Source organism: Lottia gigantea (assembly GCF_000327385.1).
Source record: "Lottia gigantea unplaced genomic scaffold LOTGIsca_84, whole genome shotgun sequence".
NCBI classification, from domain to species: Eukaryota; Metazoa; Mollusca; class Gastropoda; family Lottiidae; genus Lottia; species Lottia gigantea.
In genome coordinates, this window is record NW_008710779.1 from 133,823 (window position 1) to 156,359 (window position 22,537).

General features: G+C 32.2%; 2 protein-coding genes across 2 annotated transcripts; one reads left to right on the plus strand and one right to left on the minus strand.

Moving 5' to 3' along the window:
• Positions 1-3,107: 3,107 nt before the first annotated feature.
• LOTGIDRAFT_133472 (hypothetical protein) lies at positions 3,108-6,958 on the plus strand (the record flags this gene model as incomplete). The annotated part of the gene is made up of 8 exons (XM_009067599.1): positions 3,108-3,437; positions 3,983-4,121; positions 4,524-4,689; positions 4,940-5,019; positions 5,148-5,290; positions 5,665-5,822; positions 6,244-6,445; positions 6,722-6,958. Coding segments are annotated over 8 exons (1,455 nt in total), but the record flags the coding sequence as incomplete, so codon positions are not given.
• A 6,403-nt stretch (positions 6,959-13,361) lies between these two features.
• LOTGIDRAFT_133495 (hypothetical protein) lies at positions 13,362-18,433 on the minus strand (the record flags this gene model as incomplete). Its single annotated transcript, XM_009067600.1, has 8 exons — positions 13,362-13,508; positions 14,387-14,531; positions 14,921-15,072; positions 15,514-15,636; positions 16,353-16,511; positions 16,946-17,022; positions 17,947-18,037; positions 18,344-18,433. Coding segments are annotated over 8 exons (984 nt in total), but the record flags the coding sequence as incomplete, so codon positions are not given.
• Positions 18,434-22,537: the final 4,104 nt, after the last annotated feature.

Consider the following 22,537-nt stretch of genomic DNA (forward strand, 5'->3'; position numbering starts at 1 on the left):
TAGCCAAAATTTGAATTCAGCCTCAGAAGTTGTCCCTCCCATTGAGTCAGTCTGCCCCCTATTTGCATCCCCAGCTTCGGAAGACTGGCGCCACCACTGTGTTGAAATCCCCTGCATTAATCCTTTCAACACTACCGGCCAACTCACAAGCCGCATAATATTCATACCAAGCGACCAAAATCAGGCTTCTCCAATTGACATTTATAATGACAAATGCTTCCAATTACTATGATTTTGAGTTAAGGGTTCATTTTGTAACACTATAACACTTAAGTGTTCAATTCCACACATTTATAACACAATAATACGCCACAAATGTGTTTTTCCTCTAATGAAAATTTCATAGTCTGTTAATACATTAGTTGTCGTTAATGGTTGCATATTAAAAAAATATTAGCAAAATGTGAGAATTTTTAAAAAAAAATGCAGAATTTTACCGAAATTGTTAAAGATGGGTTTCCTTATGAGACAAACTGGTATTTTTCCAAGTCATTAGAACACCTCTACTATTTATTCATATAAGTATTAGAATTTCCATTTTCATAAATGAAAATAAGGGAACCCATCTTTAATCCATTTAATTAAGAGTTTTAACCGATCATAAATGTCCAGAAACGTCCTGTTTAGTCTGGATGAAAAAAAAACACTTTTTGACCTTTCTTCATCTGTCACTCATTAGAATTCTGCTGATAATTCTCTTCTAATTTAGCTAATTATGAATTAATTATGGACATGTGAGACAAACTGGTAATTTTAAGTCATTAGAACACCTCTACTTTCATATTCATATAAGTACATGTATTAGCATTTTCTTTTTCATAAATGAAAATAATGGAACCCGTCTTTAAAACTAATTCATAATTGAAAGCAGAGCATATTAGAATTTTATGGCAGCCCATACAAAAACATGTAAAAATATTTGATTTGTCTGCAATGACGGCTGTGTTTCCCATTAAAAGCATTACTCTGTTTGCATAACAAAGACAGTCATTCAACGGTTGAAAATAAGTAATGTAGAAAGTTGATTCATGCCTATTGATCTTAGATTTTTATAAGTATATATAAGACTAACCTAGTAATATTCAATATAGTTGTCTAGTGTTATAAAAATTGTGTCTGGAAAATTAACATTATGAACTTCAAGGTAAAATGTTAAAGTTTGTTTTCAAAAAAATGAAATTGTGACTCGCAATTTTTTTTTTTTTTTGGTAAAGTGTTAAGTTTTAATTAATTCACTGTGATGATTTGTGATTTTTGATAAAAATTTCTGTATAAAAAAAAGTGTATGTATAATACATAAAATCTCTTTATGAAGTTACTGTGCATATCAGTATTATTTCAAAGGTATTCTTTTACAGTCTGTCGAATACAGATAGTGGACAATTAATATATTCAGGACTCAGGATTGATGCACTTGTTGTAGGACTACTCTGTGAACATTTTTAATTTTGGCTGCTTAATGGTCATTCTTGAAAATATTCAGAATTTTAGGTTGCTTCATGGTTACCTAAAAATGTGCAGATCAATTTGAAAATATTCAGAAAAGTTAGTTGCTTCATGGTTATCTGAAAATATTCATAATTGTTGACTTGTGGTCATTCTGACAATATTAAAAAAAATTGGCTGCTTTATGGTCGTTCTAGAAAATATTCAGAATTTTGGGCTGCTTCATGGTTATTTTTGAAAATATTCAGAATTTTTGGCTGAACATATTTTATATTTTGGGCTGCTTCATGGTTATTCAGAACGTTGGCTGCTTCATGGTTAATCTAAAAAATATTCAGGAATTTGGGCTGCTAGATGATCATCTTGAAAATATTCAGAGCTTTCAACTGCTTGCCGAAAATATTCAGAAATTCGGGCTGCTTGATGGTTACTCTGCAAAATATTCAGAGCTTTTGGCTCGTTGGTGGTCATTCTGAAAATATTCAGAGAAGTTGACTGCTTGATGGTCATTTTGAAAATAGCAATGTCTTGCTTACTTAGCAACAAATAAATACATGTATCACAAAATTTAAAAAAAAAGCAAAACATTTCGTGATAATTTTCCCAAGCTGCATCTACCCCTCTTTTTTGACTAAGTATAATCGTCGTATTTTTTAGAAAAATTCGAAATTACCCCTACAAGATTGCCAGATATTGCAAAATTTCTTAGAATATTCTGTTCTGCTTTCGAAATGAATATCCAAATTACAATTTTTACATTTATTTTTCAAAAAAATGTCAATCCATTTTTTGAAGTTCCTGCAGTAAACAAGTTCCTATGTTTTGAATTCGCTGAACCGTTGAATACACCCCTTCTTCAAGAACAAAAGTAAATCGAGTATACAGGAGTTAAATTGAAATAGATAATAGTTTGATCCAAGAAAACACACCTGATATCACTTTACATTTGAATTTGTCATCTCAGCTATCTTACAAACATATTTTTCTGAAATGAGATAGTGACATAATGAACGAACTTGCAATTTTAATTTGGATGTAAACGTGGTACAATATGTATAAGAATTCAATAATGTGGATTAAGTTATTTGGACTTTGTTTAATTATAGGTAAGTTCAATACTGTAATATATTTTTTTAATTCATGCTGGCTATTATCAAAAGGTTACATCTTAATACCTATCGTTCAATAAGTTATTTAACGGGATTTTTGAGAGGTTTTTCTACATTTTTGTATGTTTACCGGAGACACTGATAGCATCAATTTGCACCATTCCAATTTTCAGTGGACGTCTGTGGTTCCTGCGATTCCACAATAAAAATGTCGTCACTTATCGTAAAATATGCTTTATCACATATGGCCCTTTGCGATTAGTGACGTCATCGAAAGTTTAGTTTTAGTATTCGTAATTTGGTAAGTTAGACAAAATGAGTCAGTGTTGGACAAAGAATAATATACCAGGAAATGTTTTTTTGGGCGAATGACCTAGAACATGATAATTTTAACAATTTCGTCAGATGGCGTCATCCCCGAAAAAAAAAACAGGAAACAAAACATTCAGATTTGCAAGATGAATTTATTGTTCGTTGGATTCTGAATTAATAATTCAAATTTAATAATTAAGGCAATTTATTTCTTTCATTGAAGCTCACGTGTCAACAGAACTGAAACTAGCTTCATATTATGGTGATGACATGGTACTACAGAGAGGTCCTCAAAGGGCTATTTTATGGGGAACAGGCAGTAAGATTGGTGATAAGGTTACAGTCGAGATTAAAGGAGGTGATAGGAGGCTTCAGGTGTGGACTAGAATAATCAGAAATAAAGAAGCAGAAGAAATTATATGGAAAATAAAACTTCCACCTATAAAAGATACATTTACATTTAATATATCGATCTCCTCAAGCGAAGGCCAACTTTTGATCAGGGATGTACTGTTTGGAGATGTTTGGATATGTTCGGGACAAAGTAACATGGACTTTGCTATGAATAGTGTAAGTACCATTGCCAATCTAAATAAAACAGTGCATGACCAATCGTGGCGGCACCGTCCTCCCGATACTGGGGATACAAGTAGGGGTCAGACTGACTTTATTGAAGGGGGGGGGGAGGGGGGCATCTTAGAGAGTTCTCTACTCTAAATTTGTTTGGACACATATTTTGGGGATAGAAATACAAGTATCGTATTATTAAATTTGTTAGTGGAAATGAAGTGGGGGTATTGGGTGCAAACCGATGACCAAGTACACTACTACGATAATCACTCCAAAGATAGAAAAAATCACCCACAATTGTACTGAACAAGAACAAATCATTCCCTTTACTATTTCATAGAGAATCTCTTGACTATTCAATCAAAATAAAATCTCCCTGGGTGAACTAAACGCCAAATTATTTGCAAAGAACAAATTAAATGCATAAAACTTGGTCATAAAGAACAAAACAAACGATGATGATAATACCGATGGCGAATCAAACGCGATTTTTTTTTTTTTAAAAAATACCACCTTCATAATACAAATATGTTTCACTATTTCAGATTTTTAACAGTTCTTTAGAATTGGTCAAGTCATTGACATTTAAGAATATACGTGTGTTGAGGATAGGTAAAGATGAATCCCTTCAACCTTTAGAGGATGTAAACATAATCAAAACAAAATGGTCTTTACCAACGTCTTGTGAGTAAACCTTTAACAATTGAAATGCCTATGTGTTCTATACTAACTTTTCCTATTAAGCCCATGTCTATTGTATATATAAAAGAGTATCTTAAATTGACGAGTCGTCATCTTAACATTCAATCGCGGATAATTCTAGACATACATGGATTTGAAGGCTCAAATTTCGACGGTGAGCTGTGAACACTATAACTGATCTGTTTAGCTAAAAGAAATCCCGTTTCTGAGACTGGTATGATTGGTAAAAAAATGGCACACCTGTCCCTATATATAAATGCCACAAGTACAAAGTTATTCTTAAAGGTGTCTTGGAATGATGTGTTTCAGTGAGATCGAGTAATTCAAAGATCAAACCTCGAAACCTTTATCTCTCATCCTAAAGGGGGGTGATTCATTTTTCAGATTCTATACCAAGTTTTAGTGCTGTATGTTGGTTATATGCTCAATACATATTTCCATCGTTATTGTATCCCATAGGATTAATTCAATCCTCTACAGACTCATCATCAATAGAAGCATGGTCATCTTCAGAAGCAATTACCAAATGTCCAGAATCAAATTCAGATAGGTGAGTTGAATTGCCAGACAGATCGACTCGTACTGTGGCTGTCGTCTGAATGAAACAAAAGAAACCTCGAACATCCCTCGAACAAGACAATGAAGAACTAAGTGGAAGTATATCAGTTTATCATTTCAAACTGCTGTCAATATTGAACATTGATCTAAGAGTCATCTATGACCATTGGTCCATTCTATTTCTAGTCAAATTGCAGCTTAATTCGTTTGTATAACAACATTTATGCTTTTCTTTCATACAGTGTGAGAGAAAGTCTTCTATGGAATGCCATGATACACCCTCTATTAGACACGACAATTTATGGTGTTCTGTGGTACCAAGGTAAGAGCTTTGCCTTATTTCACTGATAAACGATGAATTAAGACACATGTTGCATTTTAATACTTGTAAATTAAGAAACACAATTGTATACTATTATGCTATGATTGTTATCCAATTTTTTTTAACAGGAGAGCGAAATGCATTGCATCTTTCTTCGAATGTTCCAAATTATTCTTGTCAGTTCCAAGCTTTGATCGAAGATTGGAGAAGTAAATTCCACACCCATTCTAATGGTGAAACGAAAAAAGATTTTCCTTTTGGATTTGTTCAGGTAACAATATTCAGTAAGTTGTAAATTACGGCCAAATAGCCAGTTTATTGAATAGGACTAATTTTCTAGATTATAGGCAAATTTCAGTAGCTTTCCTTACCTAGATACAATGTCCATCCGAAATTGTAGCATAATAAATCCTCGTTCACTTTTTTACGTTGGATAATTGGTCATTGCCCCTACAAACGTGTCATTGGTGTTACTAACAATTAGTATATAAAAATGTGTATGATGTTAATGGTATCTTGCGACTCTAATTCTGTGCAATTTTACATTGTGAGTGTAAACTTCATGCTATGGCAAACAATTCTTTTAATTTGGACGCTACTACGGTGATCGGATATATCTATAAGATAAATTTACTCTGTTTATAGTTGGCATCATACGAAAATGACCCAGATATAATTGGTACGTTTCCAGATTTACGATGGTCTCAGACATCTGAACAGGGTAAAGTACCGAATGCGGATATGCACAAAACATTTATGGCGGTTGCTATGGATTTACCCGACTTTAATTCACCATCTGGAGCGTATGTATATTATTGTGTAATTACTAAATATGACAATGCATACTGCTTCAAAATTGTTTTCAGTTTTTAAATAACTTTTCATAGGTTCACATTAAGCCCAGTACCAGATCTGATTAGAAATCTAACCAGATTTTGGCCGATTTTTATTGCATCCAAGCAATATTTTTACTAAATTAATATGCCTTATCTTTTTTGTCTTCGTGATAAAGATAAATAAACCCTTCGATCAAAGGAGTTGGCCAAACTATACATTAGTAGTAAGGATAATACAGGAAAGGTTTCTGATCGAAGGTATATGCCATAGACAGAAACTTCGTAATCTAAGATTGAATTTTTAAGATGGGTAAATCATATTTTAGTAACCCCTCCTTCGAATACATCGTAGCTTAATGTTATTAACCTTTCAATACCTATATTTAAGAATTCACCCGAGAGACAAGCAAGATGTTGGTTTACGGTTAACATTATCTGGTAGAGCAGTAGCCTATAACGATAAACACGTTGAATACGAAGGTCCTTTTCCATCAAAATATACCAAGGATTCCAGAACACGAGGGATTGAAATCACGTATAATAATGGTAAAATGCCAATAGAAGTGAGGTCTGAAGTTGGTTTTGAGGTAGTGGTTGTTTTATATATTTGAAAACAAGAAAACGGCGCTTTATAACAACTCTTTACAGACACTTAACTGCACAAGTTTTCTGCATTTCACAATGATCCCAGGACGTTGAGAAAGAACAAAACAAACAAACAATTGATAACTATAGCTTAAGCATGAAAATATTTTAAAACTTCAAATTTAACTAACTTTTCGAGCTAAAGGTAGAGTTGACCAATTGTCTAGACAAAATCTGAATTGGGTCATATAGGTCAATTCGAAAAATATTTCTGTTTTTAGGTTTGCTGTAATGAAAATACAATAAGATGCACCAATGATACCGAATGGAAAGCAGCGCCAATTGAAACAAAAACAAATACATCGGTTGCCATTAGTTACGATGTATGCATGGGAATAGCTCCTTCTGGTATCAGATATGCTTGGCGAGAAAGTCCTTGTGACTTTAAATTGTGTCCAATTTATGGTGCAGAAACTGGTCTCCCTGCTCCTCCATTTATAAAACTTTCACGATTCTAGGAAATAAAAATGTATTCTTATGCTACTTTAAGGATTCGTTTTCAAATAAATTCGTGAAACTGTGACCTCGAAAATCAAATGCTAAAGTAGGGGTCTTGTGACGCTTTTATGAATCCATTGATGAATAATAACTAATAACAGATCAGTATCGACCGAAACATCTGCCTCTGTTATGTTTTTTGCTCATCAGAATAGCTATTTTTGAAAGTTGTAATTTGGCGCGTAGCCAATAACTGTAAAAATACCTATAGGGACAGGAATAGAGGCAGATGTTTCGGATTAAGATCAATGGTGCTAAAGAAGCTTTTTAATTGAAAAGATTATTTTATAGAAAATGAGTAGAAGTAGTGTGAATGCCTTCTAATTTGTTATCAGGAAATCGTGGAAGGGCTTGGCGAGATGAGTAAGAAGTAAGGTCAAATCCTTTCGAATTTTCGGCAAATCTCAAATTATTAAAAGTTGTAGATTTTCTATGAATTTGGATTTCTGTTTATTGTAATCCAGCTTAATCCAATTAGACAAAGAAAAAATTCTCAGTGTGTTCTTTATTACTTCTTTGTCAGATCATTAATATGTCTTTAGAGAAAATTGCACCCAATTGATAAAGGTAGCTTGCCAGGCAAGGTAACACATGCCAAGTGACAGCTTTATGGCAGCTTTTTGGAAAGGGAGGATTTGATTCTCCAAAATATAAAGGCCTATAGGGTGGAACAAATCAAAACATTTAGTAGAACACCAATTACCGCAACCATCCAAACCTAATTTTCTTATCAGGTTTATAAACAATTTCATCATTGTTAGTCAAAATCCATCAAGAATGTTTTAGCATTTTAGAACTGTAACGCTGGCAATTCAAGGGCAATAACTCTATCAAAAATATGAATTTGTTTTTATTTTCGATGGGTTCATACATGAGTGATAATGAACAAAGTTCGTCGAAATCCACCCAGAATTTTGACTTTTAGAGTGTTAACTAGCTAAAAATTGTACTCGTTTCGAAGTTCAGGGTCAATAACACATATTTAATATTTTTCGATTTTTGTTTGTTTTCGATGAATGTGGTTCATCTTGGATTTTGATAAACATCTTCGTCAAGTTCTACAGCCTCAAAGCGTTCACAAGTAGTCTATTAAGACGAGAAGACGAATATCTACAGTTACTTACTACGTGGGCGTATTAAGGCTACTCAAAAATGTATAGGACTCTTTGTTGCAAAAAGTTCAAAAAGGTAACCTCATTCAGCTGCACATGCGCAAAGGCCTTGTAATGTCAGACGACAGTAGAGCCTAGTATCCTCATATAGTGGTTCGAAGATCAGTAGGCCAAGCGGGCGTCTGAAAATTTTACAGCATTCTTGAAGGTGTTTAAATATGAATAATTATTACTACGTGGGCGTATTAAGGCTACTCAAAAATGTATAGGACTCTTTGTTGCAAAAAGATCAAAAAGGTAACCTCATTCAGCTGCACATGCGCAAAGGCCTTGTAATGTCAGACGATAATAGAGCCTAGTATCCTCATATAGTGGTTCGAAGATCAGTAGGCCAAGCGAACGTCTGAAAATTTTACAGCATTCTTGAAGGTGTTTAAATATGAATAATTATTATAAATATGCAGGCCCAATTGTGATGAAGCCTTGCACAATAGACACAGTGTGTTGAGACCAAAATTATATCCTAGGATGATGGTGATGAAAACCTCTAGCCTTCTAGACATTGTGAACTTTTTTGTGGCCAGATTTTCTAGATGACCTTGGGATTGATAGTTGACCGCAACTGAAACAAATATAATTCACATGTAACCTAGTTCATGAAGGATCCATAAAGAACAACTGATTGCATATTCACCATACCATGCTGAAGATAAGGTAAATGCAGTTATATTATTTTTATCTTGGCTTCAACAAATTGATTTTTTGTGGAAGGGAGGGTTTGACAGACCTAGGGGGAATAGGCAATTATCAGATGTGATTGAATTTAGATTTAGTAGAACATGAGATCTAAGTGTTTAAAAATGGTCTTTTCCAATGACGTCAGTAGACAGGATATTCCTTGGTTTATGGCCTTCATTTGAATAGAAAGTATCATTTTATTAGAAGTGATTCCTTCCTTATGAACAACATACATATTTTCAAAACATACCCACCACTTATGACAATTCTCTTCATAATGGGGCTTCTTGAAGAATAACTGATACTTTAAGGCCTGTCATCTCCGATAACATAAAAATCTGTAAATGCAAGACAATACCTCGACAATCAAAAATCTGGTTCAAAGAATGGCAAAATCAGGAGTAAGATACCCATATTAGCGGACTCCTCCAAAGAGAAGTACCAACAGATTTTTCGAAAAGAGTAAATTGTATGGTATTCCACGCTTGCAACACCCCCCACTACAATTATGGTCCAAATCATGAGAGACAACCAGATGCCGGTATTGGCTATATTGCGGCATAAATAAAAAATAGCAGCTTTTTGTATAAATTTTAATATGAAAAATAGATATCTCTTATCTACAATGACATAAAGTGAATACCTACTCTGATTATAAAAATAATATAAGTATTGTAATATTATATCTATTATCTATCAAATAAAAGACATCATCTTGCTTGGCAAAAAGACAAAAAATATACAACCAAATAGCAGATATTGTATAGTAACAATATATTTTAATAGTGTTCTAATTGAGAATTAAAAAAAAATTAATCACAAATACTTATTAGATCTGATCCTGGAATATTACAGTTTACTTACTCACAAAGTGTGTTGAAATTATGTTTAAAACAAAGTCGACATTATCTTTAAATCAAAACTAAAATAGGTGGGTTAATTCAACAAACTCAAAAGTAAAATCTTTTGCATATATTGAATATTTTGTAAGTTTGAACCTAAATACAAAAGTGACCTATATTTCGTATAAAATCCTGAAATCCTTAAATAGTCTCCCTTAAAATTAGTTGCATTGTTTGAGTACAGTATCTCTTGATTTCCACAATATTCTGCAGTGTTGGCTTATGTTTGATTACCGACAGGTCCAAAGAGGAGTTAAATATTAACCAACTATTGAACTACAATAAATAATTTCAATTTAACTTTTACAAAAAAGCAGAATTTTATACTGGAGACAGAATGAGGATGAACACAATAGATACATTAAAATAATTGAGAAAACATTGAGAAAGAGCAAATAAATGTTAGTGCCTTATAGTTCATAAATCCCAGAATGTATTACATCTTACTAAACATGGTAAGTTAAAACTATACTACCTCTATTTATATATCAATGTGCTGCTTAAGACACTGTGTTAAAGATTAAAAAAAAAACGTGTTCTGTTTTAATCAATATAAAGCATTAAATTGACAGTACAGTTTATCTGAAATTATTGCCAATTCATGGCACCAATATAAGATTTTATTTGAGCAGAAGTAATGAAAAAATGAGCAACAAGTCTGGAATGATTCTTTCATGAATTTTTGACTCCAACTTGAGGTATGAAAAAATAGTAATATCACAGATATAGAAAATGATATTTTGATTTGATAACATATAAGCAATCTGACATTTAGGTATTTAATATCAAAATGTTTTAAATGAGTTCACTTTCATTATTTTCCAAGACAAACAGCAATGGTAGGAAAATACTTATAAAAATATCAGAACGGTTGAAGAGATGTATATTGTAATACCACTGAAACAATGTTTTCTTTCCCAATATCGACTAGTGAAAAAAATAATTTTGAAATATATATGATTATCTTAAACTTATTTAAGAAAATAAAATTTGAGCAAGTCAACTAATTGCTTTGTATCTAGCTTTCCGAAACCAAATTAGAGGTTCTTTTAAGAACCTTGTAAGTAGTCACGTTTGGACCTTGATGACATCACACAATAATTCAAATTATCCTTTATATCACATATCTGATTGAGGTGCTTTTGATATATTTAATAAAAGTACTAAGTACGTGTTCTATAAAAGCATTAATTTTCATAACATTTAATAATATACAAAATCTATACATAAAACTATACAAAAAGGCACTTTTCATTGCTAGGATAACAATATATTCCCTGCAGCAATTGGTATTCACAAAAGTTGCATAGTTAAGTACAATCTATGCACTCTTTAAATTCAAATTACAAATATATTTTGAAAGAAATTGTTAAAATTAAACTACTTTATTTAAGATGATTGATGCATAAGCCTCTCTACATTCTCCAGAATTAACTCTTGAGACGTTCTCCAGTATTTTACAATGAATGTACAATAATACTGCCACCTATTATGCCAGTTCATCTTTGAAATAAGGCTAAATTACAAGTACTGGAAGGCACTGGTTAAATATATTTTCATCTGTAAATGCTATTGCAAGAAATTATATAGTTTAAACATATTAAACTTGTTATCAGAATACGATACGAAGACCATAAATGGAAAGTTATATCAAAAATTAGCGCACAATATAAAAAGATTGTTACCTTGAAAATTAAAACAATAATTATTGAAAAATGAATTGCTATGTATTAGTTAACCAGCCAATATATTTTTGCACATCACACAAGTTTTGGGATCCATCTCAAAACAAGAGAATTGCTAATCAATAATTTGAATCTTCTCAATAATTCAAATACACTGTATGACTTAAGGCCAGCTAGGTAATATTGCTTATAGTAAAAACAGAATACCGGTACCATAATTTGTACACTGAAAACTAATATCTGATGCTGATGAACAAATTGGCTTAGGTGGGAACTTCGAATGAGATAACTTACTTGACGTCAATTTTAGTTCCCTGAAGGATTTTCATAAGACATTAGGTCCCCATTTGTCAAAAAAAAATATGGTAATAAAACTTTTTTTAGAAACAGTGCCCAGAAGTTATTATTATCCTTTTGTCAATTTTGGCATTAATTTGATTAAAGTTACCTTTTGAAAATGACAGTTATCAAGGATCATGAAATAGGTATTTGATATCAAAAGCTAATATTCACAAAAGAAAACAAATATTCACAACTCATGCATTTTGAATGCATATAAATTAACAAAGTTTACAATATGATAACAATTATGTGATTAAAACATGGATATATCACTGTCGGATATAAGCATTATAAAATAATAATATAAATATAATAATAATAATGAAAAATATATACATTCTTTGATAGACAAGTAGAGAAATAATAGTGTATAATAAAATTGTAAGTTAAAAGTAGGTTAAAAAATATATTTGAACAACTTTTTAAACTTCATGCTTTTTAAGTAGATCAAGAGGAAGTGAAAATGTTTCTGACGATGGAATTATGATTTCAAAAGACAGATACCATAGTGTCATGTTCACAAACCTTGAAACTTAGAAAATTATGATGTCAAAAATGCCTAATATTGAATTTGGATTTGATGGTAGGCTCAAAAAGCAACCCTAAAATTTCATAAATGACTCAAGATTGATATTGGACACATTTCATGCCAATATTGATTTAGTAAAATGTGGATTTATGAATTTTATAGTTTCGTGTTGGTTTTCGTCTTGCAATTCTAATTTGGTTAATTTTCCTTTCTCAACTACTGCATAAAAGACATTGTAACCTCCAGTTAAAGGTATTGTAACTTATAATAAAAGTATCGTCTTGTACAGTTATCATGTATTAAAAAGCATATAAAAACAGAATTAAATTTGATTTAAGAAAGCACTATATGAATTGTTCACCCTATAAAGAACCTACTTTAGTTTGAGTGTAAAATGGAAAGGGATACAACCAGTTCACTCATTGCTGTTGATTTGTTGGCAATAAAACCTTTTCTTCCATAATTTGTCTAATTTCACCATCTTAGCCTGTCATCCACTGTTGTTGGACTTGAAGGTGTGACCTTGATATCTTCAACAACCTGATAATTGTACGTCCAAACTTGTTGGTTGTAATAGTTCCCTTACTGAATATGGAGGCAGGCACAAAACAGGATTGACCAAGACATATTGTGGCAGAATCACAAGAATTTGTAAGGCGATACAATCATTATTTGGAAGGAATTGATTATTTCATTGCTTTGGTGGTTTTTATTAGATTTCTCTATAGTGTGGTTGTAGGTTTTCCATTTTCAATATTCTGGTAAATGTCATCAGGCACTGTAACAGAATAAGAAGCAATTAAACTATTACAAGCACCAAAAGAAATGAATAATTCAGTAAAAGTCATGATGAGCGGGAACATTCAAATTTTCCCAACACAATATTTTGCCATTAATTATTGTTTTCTTGAAATTTTCATTGCACCACTTCTATAGGCTATTGACATCACTCCATTCTTTTTCTGAATAGTCAAATGAGGACATTTAACCAAATCAGAAAGGATCACCATGATGTTTATGAAAACATCGACCATTTTAATAAGCAAGACAGCACTTTAATACTGTGAATGATTTGTTGACTTACCAAAAGCTTCGTTGGAAAAACCAGTATTCTCATAGATAGCAGTGTCATTATCTTGTAACCTTTTCTTCCTTCGATTTATGATTTCTTTGATTGTTTCATGTATAAAAATGTATTGTTTCTGAAAATAGACACATAATATGGTATCTTTAAAGAGAAGGTAATATAATGGCTACATCCTTTAAATATGTAACAATTTTTCACCAAAAAAGTAAGGAAGGCCTTACTATATAGAGAAAGTCTTGTTGGATTTTGAGATGAAGGGAGGATTATATGCTAAGCTAAGATATTCATCCACCCTAAAGTTCTATGATAGTTTGTTGTTTATGGCTGTCATTATCTATTGTATATACCATAAACTATACAAAGATTACATTATTAGCTATGTGGACCTTGTGAAAGGGACTTTAAACTCATTTAAAGCATCAGGTGTTACCAAGGTTATAACCTACCACAGTACTCATTTGACCCTGAAGTTTGCATTATTCATATAAACTTACTATACAAACAAGAAAACTATGGTGCTATTCTGCATTTTATTTGGTCATGCAGTTAAATGAAATGAGGAAAATCTGTATGGCTGGGTGTGATTATGCTATAACAGTCAGACGCTACAAATATCAAAGATTCTTAAAGAGAGAAGTAGGGGTGTCCAGGTTTAGATTTTGTCATTGATCCCATGTGGTTGGAAAGTTTGCAATCTGCTAATCCAAAGGAGTTAAATGGAGGGCCTATTGGCTATGGACTGTGTTAGGTCCAGGTTGGTGCCTAGTCAGTTGATTATTTGGTAGTTGAGAAGTGAGAGACGACTGGTGTGTTTCTCTTAGGATAGATAGGTTCACTTCTTTAGCATTAGCTTTGGCAGACTGGTTGGTGGCAAAGTAGACTCTTTGTCTTTTAGCCAATGGGTTTTCTCCCACCAGGGTGGTTATAAATACTTATAAGTTTTAAAAGGGGATCACGACTGCCCATGGGGGTCACGAAATGAAAAATTCTTACCTCTGACTGCACCATATGTTGTCGGAATTTTCTCATTCTGAGAACAAGATCATAGATATCAATATCTGATGACATGTCACGTTCATTAATATATTGTTGAAATATATCTAATGCTATAAATGTTCCTGTTCGTCCAACACCAGCACTAGAAATTAGACATTAAGATAATAAGAACAAAATATCTGATTTCTTTTAATGCACCATTGAGACATGCTTTTAAGTTTATGGCAAAAAATGTCTTATGTTCACTTGTGGAAACTGTACAAAAGGTTAGATGTTGGCGAACTATATGCAATTCCATAGGCGTACTGGCACTGTATAGGGGGACAGGCTGGTTTGCCCCAAAAATTTTGGGTTGTTGCCTGATATTTTTCAGCAGATTTTATTTCACCTCAAAACACTGTCTTCCTAAGTTTTTTCCGGTCGCTGCCTGACAAGATAATGTTTTTTCTGAGCAATTCCCTTTAGGCTTTTATTGATAATTTGAAGACTTAAAGGAAAAATCCAGCTTGTCTTTGCAAACAGTTTTATTACCTGCAGTGAACGACCATAGGACCTTTATCAATTGGTTTAACTTCTTGTCTAACAACACTGAGAAATTCTAACACATCTTCTGGTTGTAAATTGGCACGATAATCTTCCCAACCAGGTAGGAAGAAATGACGAACTTTCCTTACTTCTTCACCCTAAAGATGCATCAAATTAAATGAGTCAGTTATGGAGTGGACTGATCTCCTTTCAGATGTTGCAAACATCCATCTCGAGACTGGTACAGACAAAGGACAAATAACTTGTACCATTTTCTCTTAAGGGGTCAAGGAGAGCATTTTCGTATATGCATTTCTTATAGGTCTTCTTGCAGTGTGATCTGCATCCATATGTTGCGAACATCCATCTGCAAAACTGGTTCAGACAAAGGACAAATAACTTCAAGTGATTTCCTATATATATATGCCTTTTTGCTTTTGGCAAGTTATGGACTTGTCTGGTTTTATCTTGAGATGTGACAAGGAACCATTATGAAAATACTGGTGTCATTCTGGCAAAATGCATAGATTTCTTGTAAATGTATCACATTTTCTGAAGGGTATTTAAACTCTTCAAATATACCACCACATTATACTTACCAATTTCATTTCAAAGATTTTGATAGTATATTTATTAAGTACAGATACACTTGTGACCTCAACTATGATATCACCATATTGTTCACTTTCACCTTGATCTTTCCAGTATTTATCAACTTTGGGCTACAAAAATACAATTAAATCCATGACCAAATTGAGATTGATTATCAATGGCAGACTGTGCTGATCAATAATCCATTAATAATCAAAATAATTCAATTAATTCCTGTAATTTTAAACATACCAACATTCTCAATTTCATGGGTTATTTTTGCGTCATAGAAGTTTATTCTTGCTTTGATCAGTTATTATAGTTTATTGTGGGTAATCTATGTGGTGAAGTTAAACTATGTGGAAGAGATTACTACTTGTTAACAGGTACAGTGGAGAATATGTAACTTTGACATGTAATCGATAATAAAATTTGATAATCAAAATGAAAATGATCAATTCCTTGTGACGATAATCGATTATTTCGATCGTTTTACCCAACCCTAAATGCAACACCTTTTGAAAGGTAGCCCTATGATAGAAGTTATCCTCCCAAATGGGCAGATATAGGGTAAATCAAAAGAAGAGAATATGTTAAAAATTTATTCTCCTTGAAATGTTAATAAATAAACTGAAGATATTATTCAATTTGATACAAATACAGAGATGGTAAAGCATGCTTAGCAGAATTGTGTTATAGGTCAGTTAAGGATAACTAGTAAAATCTTATGGCTTACTTACTCAAATAATGTTCAAAGAAATTCACTTAGAAACGATGAGATCATAAGGATCATGAAATACTGTTATATTTTCATCAATTATTGATAAAAACCATTTAAAAAACATACCTTTCCCTTTTCTGTTAAATCTGATAACATGACTATTATGGCTACTCGTTGTTCCCAAATCATTCTCCAGAAATCAGGTATAGTACTAATATCTACACCACCTACATTAGTTACTAGTGGACCTTGTGTAGCTATATATTCTCGTTGTGATTTATAACCCTAGACAAAAAAAAAATATTTCATGAGAACTTGCTCATTTCTAATTCTAAGAAATTTCTAGGAGTAGAACCTTGCCATCATTTATAAAACCCAAACATTTTCTGGGTTTGATAAAACCTTTAATTGGTATTTCCATTTTATCTATGTCCAAAGGAAGAAATTTTGTTGAGTTGAAGGAGGAATCAAGGCTAGAGATTATATGCCTGAGAACAACTACCAATTTTTATGTCAAAGATTCCCCTTATACCGTCACAATTTTTCATTGGTTGAATTGATTAACATAGATATGCTAAAAGTACTAAAAATTATCCAGAATGGCTAGAGTGATCAGTAAAAAAAGAACAAAATGTCTGGAGTTGGACTTTAATGTATAAGATGTTCTGGACAATTGAACTGTTTGCTACTCTTAGAAGTGATTAGAATAGCACACTTACTGGTATATAATTTGCATTGATATAATCTGTTGTTTCATCATCATCTATTGGTAATAACTTGACTCTACTATGGTCAACTACAAGTATGAGAACAAACATGAATACAAGGAAAATATATAAATGTGTAATACTAAGGATTATAGACTGATAACGTTGACAAAATCCCACTTAAATGGGATGAAGTTACATTAATATTTGCTTTGAATTTAAATAAATTGAGATCAGAGGCTGGTTTCCCCGAAATTCAACACAATCGAAAGCAGAAATTATTAAAGGGACAGGTGGGGCATTTAAGAGGGTTGATTTGGACCTTGAATGTCTGTAAAAAGTCTTCAGAACTACTTAAAACTGTACAAAAATCGCATATTCCTTCAAATAGACCTCAAACATGAAATTTAAATTTTATTTATTTCGTTCACAAGCCTATTCTCTTTCTAAAAATGTGGGTATCCGAAAATGGACGTCTTGTTGATATAGTCTCTGACACCAAGACATCTTCTGTTGTAGATGAAGTGGGACAGAATGATTTAGTCTTTACACATGGCGTCATCAAAAAATATTCAAATATTAGGTCTGTTTGTGACAACACATTGAGATAACTTTCAAACATAGATAATTATGGAAACACTTGGATTTGAAGGCTGAAATTTCTACGGTAAGCTGTGAACATTTCCACTAAGCTTGGCGGTATAATTCACGTTTCTGAGACCAAGGAAATTCCGCATCTGTCCCCTTAACGTTCTCACATGCAGATATTACCGACATCATGACATCCAATGAAAATATAAGGATAGAACAACATTCTAAACTATAGTGGTAACTTTGTTCTGGATTGCAGGAGCGTCAAATTACAGTTTTTATTCTTGAAAGGGATGCTGATGGCTAAAATTGAGCAGCTGGTAGACCATTGCCATATATTTAGATGACTATAACGCTTTAAAATGTATCTCGTGGGTGTGAATTTAGCACCTTAATAACAAGCAAAACAATCATATACTTACAAGCTAAAATATTAACATATCTGTTCTTAGGTTTATTTTCTTCTTTTTGGGCAGCTATACTATCATGTTTAGGACTAAGTTCTGCAATGCCCTAAAAAAAGCAAGGCATTATCTTTTACAGCAAGAATATTAATCGAGGCCTTTTTGCGGGTCATGGTCTAGGCCAGGCCTAGTAGGCCTATATTGAAAATTGTCATTATAACAAAACAAATTTCGTTCAATTTTTCACTGGAAGATTTAATGAAAAATTTCATTTTATGAACTCTTATATCTTTATTACAAAGTCAGTAAGTAGCCTTCAACATTATAGAATTGTTTTACCTGTCTATCAAAATCTGACCTCCATAACCTTCAAAGATTATCAAAGGTTACTGAATGTATCTCCAGACTAGCTTACCTCAAATTCTTCAGAAAACAACAGATTAGAATCCTTCTGTAAATTGGCAAGTTGTTCCTCAAAATGTTCCAATTTGATAGGTCTGAAATTATACAATAATAATAAAATATTTTCACAGTTAAGATAGTGCTCAATACATCAATTGTAGAGCAATATAGAAATATCCAAACAGAACTTAAATCATGATGTTACTCAGAGTTTCAGGCTATGCGGTCTTCAGTCTATTCAATTTGAAAGATTTGTTTCATTCATGATCTTGTGTAATCTTTATGAATTAAGGTGCCCTCACTACATTGCTGAGGGCAAATAAGAATGGCGATCATAAGTTTCGAATGCAACTTTCATGCAATTGAGTTGTAAGTTGCATTCAGTAATCATGACCACTTTCATTATTTGCATACATATGCAACTGGTATTAAATTGTGTGAGGGCACTTTTAAAGATGGGTTCTCTTATTTTCAATTATGAAAATGAAAATGCTAATTCTTATATGAATAGAAAATAGAGAAGATATAATGACTTTGAAAAATACCAGTTTGTCTTACATGACCTTAATTCAAAATTAGCTAAATTAGAAGAGAAATACCAACATAATTCCAATGAGTGACCGATCAAGTAAGTTTTTTTTGTTTATTCCGACTGTACATACATGGACATTTATGATTGGTTATAACTCTTAATAATATGCAATAAGAACATAATGATGTGATTAAGAATAGGTAATAATTGACTAGAAACACAAATTAATCAATCAGTTTGCTTAATTAGACACTAAAAAAATAAGGAAACCCATCTAACTTGCTTCTTACATGAAGAGATTTCATTTTTTTCCCTTAATGCAAACCATTGAAATTGTACAAACAGCACATATTAATATATTACAGTTAGTGGCCACTCGATAAACGAGTTCTGCACATTCGGGATTCATGGAATCAACTAAATATTCAATAAAACAAGTTGGAGCAGAGTTTAGAACGCTTTCGAAAAAATTAGTAGGTGCAGAAAGAATTCAAAATGGCAGAGAATGAAATATATGGGAAAATGTTAAATGTAACATATTCAGTCTGTACCGTTCAATTGAAGCCAGAATTGGAACAGATGGAAACTGGTCAAAACTCTTCAATCAAGTGAACAAGTCATTTTCAACTCTTTTCCCTTGATACAAATACCCAATTAACTTGTAGTTAAACATGTGGAAAAAAATTATTCTGTTCTAACTGCAATTTAATAGTTTATCACACAACCAAAACATAATGTGTTCACTGTCTAACAGTGACAGGGACAGATGCGCCATTCTTTTTGACCAATCACGCTTTAGACTCAGAAACAGGATTTTTTTTTAGCTAAGCCAATCAGTAATAGCACTCACAGCTCACCATCGAAATTTTGAGCATTCAAATCCATGTGTGTCCAGAATTATCCGCATTTGAATGTTAAAATGAGAACTCATCATTTTAAAATACTCTGTGATATATAGAAAAGACTAGAAATAGTGAGTAAAATTCCTAGTTTGAGATATTTTTGAAGGACTTATGCGATTTGTACAATTCTAGTGCTTCTACATATTTTCAAGACTCAAATCAACCCCCAAAATGGAGCATCCGTTCCTATAAATAACTAGAATATTGTTGCAAGTTTAAAAATATACTGACCTATAGCGTAGAGTTGTTGGTTTAGCCATGATACTATCGATTGAATGAATGGAATGTTCATCTACATTGTCACGCCTACAAAAATTATAATTTACTTGGGTAAGGTACAACACAGTAAAATGGTTATAAGGCGAGGTTCCCAAATTAATAATTTTGTTGAATGGTCAGCCAGTGATATCAATTGCAATAAAATGAAGTATGAAAATATATTATAAATATAGGCATGAACAAGATTTTAACTTACTCTTTTCTACGCCTATAGAAGTAAAATGCTGCTAAAATAACAGCGACAACAATTAAAATAACAACAATACTGACAACAATTGGAAGAACAATGTTACTTTCCTCTGGTTCTGAAAATAACAATTAATAATTCATTGACCTTTGACCTTTCTCATTGTCTAAAAATAGATCAATTGTGCAAATGACAGGGTATGCAGTACCCAAACACATAAAAAAAATTTTTTTTTTTTTATTTCAATACTATCTTTTAGTCTTCATAATTATAATAATGTTTAAGCAAAAGAAAACTGGTATATAATCAGTAAGTTTCAAAGTTACTGCATATATCCTGAAGGAAACCATTTTGACTCCTAATTTACTTACCGCCTTTTGTTTTGAAGGGTCCTATTGGTTGAGATACAGAGCAACCACCTTCAGTGCATGACACAGCTAGAATTCTGAAATGAAATTATTAATAATTTACTTTAACACTATAAATTTTATGTGTTTTTATACATCTACATGAAATGGGGGCGTATATATTGGAATCAACCATGTCTGTCGGTCCGTCCACAACCACAATTGCTCATAAACACTCTAGAGAACTTACAATTCTTGTTTCATTTTGACAAAACTTGGTGTGAGTCAACGAATACTTAATATGAGTTATTGCCCTTGTTCTTGAAGATACATTAAATTTTTAGCTCATAAAAACTCAAAAAGACACAATTCTTGACGGATTTTGACAAAAATTGGTATGAGTGTAATCACCAAAGGATGAACCACATCGAAAAACAGAAAAATCAAAAAATATTTACTATTAGTTATTACCCATGTTCTTGAAAACAATTTTTCAGAAGGAAAAAAAAAAAAGTTCAATAGAAGTGTATGGCTGAAGGTTGAATATTTCATACTAGTGATTGTTACTGTACTGCCAAATATTTTTCATTTTAAAATCAAAGCTGCCAGTGGCCGTATATAACATTGCCTGGCAAGCTATCTTTAAATGGAGATTTTGAAGATCCGTGCATCAAAATGATCTTTGAGCACACTATTTAAATGTGATCTTTTCCAGAATTGAAGTTGAATGGACAAAGAGGTCAATCATTATACAGTTGTAACATTCTGATTAAAGAAAACTCTCCATGGCCTGAATTGGGTACAAGTAGAAATTTGAGATTGCTAAGAAAATTTGTGTAAAATTTATCAAAATATTTGTAACAATAAATTTCGTGTATCCCATTTAAAGGGATTGTAAAGAGGTTTTCTAAAAAAAAATTTGCACCATTCTAATTTGCAGTTCTGAAGACGTTTGTGTTTCTTACAATTCACGAAAAAATAGTTTTTGATGACGTCACTAATCGCAAAAAATGCTTAACCACATAAGGCCCTATCATTTTTAGTGAATTACAGGAACCGAAGATGAAATGGTGCAAATTGATGCAGTCAGTTTTCCTGAAATTAGAAAACCTATTATCAGAGGGTTATACAGAATTAACCCTGAATTGATAATGGAATAAATCGGTATGAGATATCCAGTAGTGTGATCTAGAAATATCAAAATAGAACCTGAAATATTTACAAATCAAAATATATGTACTAAAATCCAACTTACTGATATTCTGTATCCATCTTCAATGGTCCATTACAAAAATATTCTTTAGGCTGTTTGTCACAATCACTTTCAGTACCAACAACAAATTTTAATTTATCTATGTCATCTGAACACAAATTTTAAATAAATAGAAAGATAAAAAATAGAGTCAATGATACAGTGATGTACATGTAGCAACCAGTACAAATAATGAAATCAAAATCTTCCTGTGGTTCTCTGTTGTAGCCAAAAAATTGCTTATCAAAGTTTAGCCATAAAAGTATACTGTAGTTACATATGCACCTATTTACTTTTAAAAAGATGAGTTTCCCTTTCCACAAAAAGAACATGTAATACATTATGATGTATAATAGATTAATCATTACCTTTATCACCATACCAGGTATCATTTGTTACTCTATATGGTACATCAAATGATTGAGCACTGACTTTCTGCCAATTAGCGTAACTTCTTACCTTTGCTACAGTTAGCTGATTATCTATAGTTAAATAAATATGATTATATAGTATTAACAAGCTAAAGTGACATTAAAGAAACAAATGGGAGACCAAAAGACATTATCATGTGGAAAATATAATTCATGAAAGTAAGAGACTTATCTCAGCATCAAAAATTTAAGCAGTCACACACAAATGAAATATAAAATTATTTAAAGGGATGACCATTTTTACCAATCGTACCTTGGTCTCAGAAACGAGAATTTT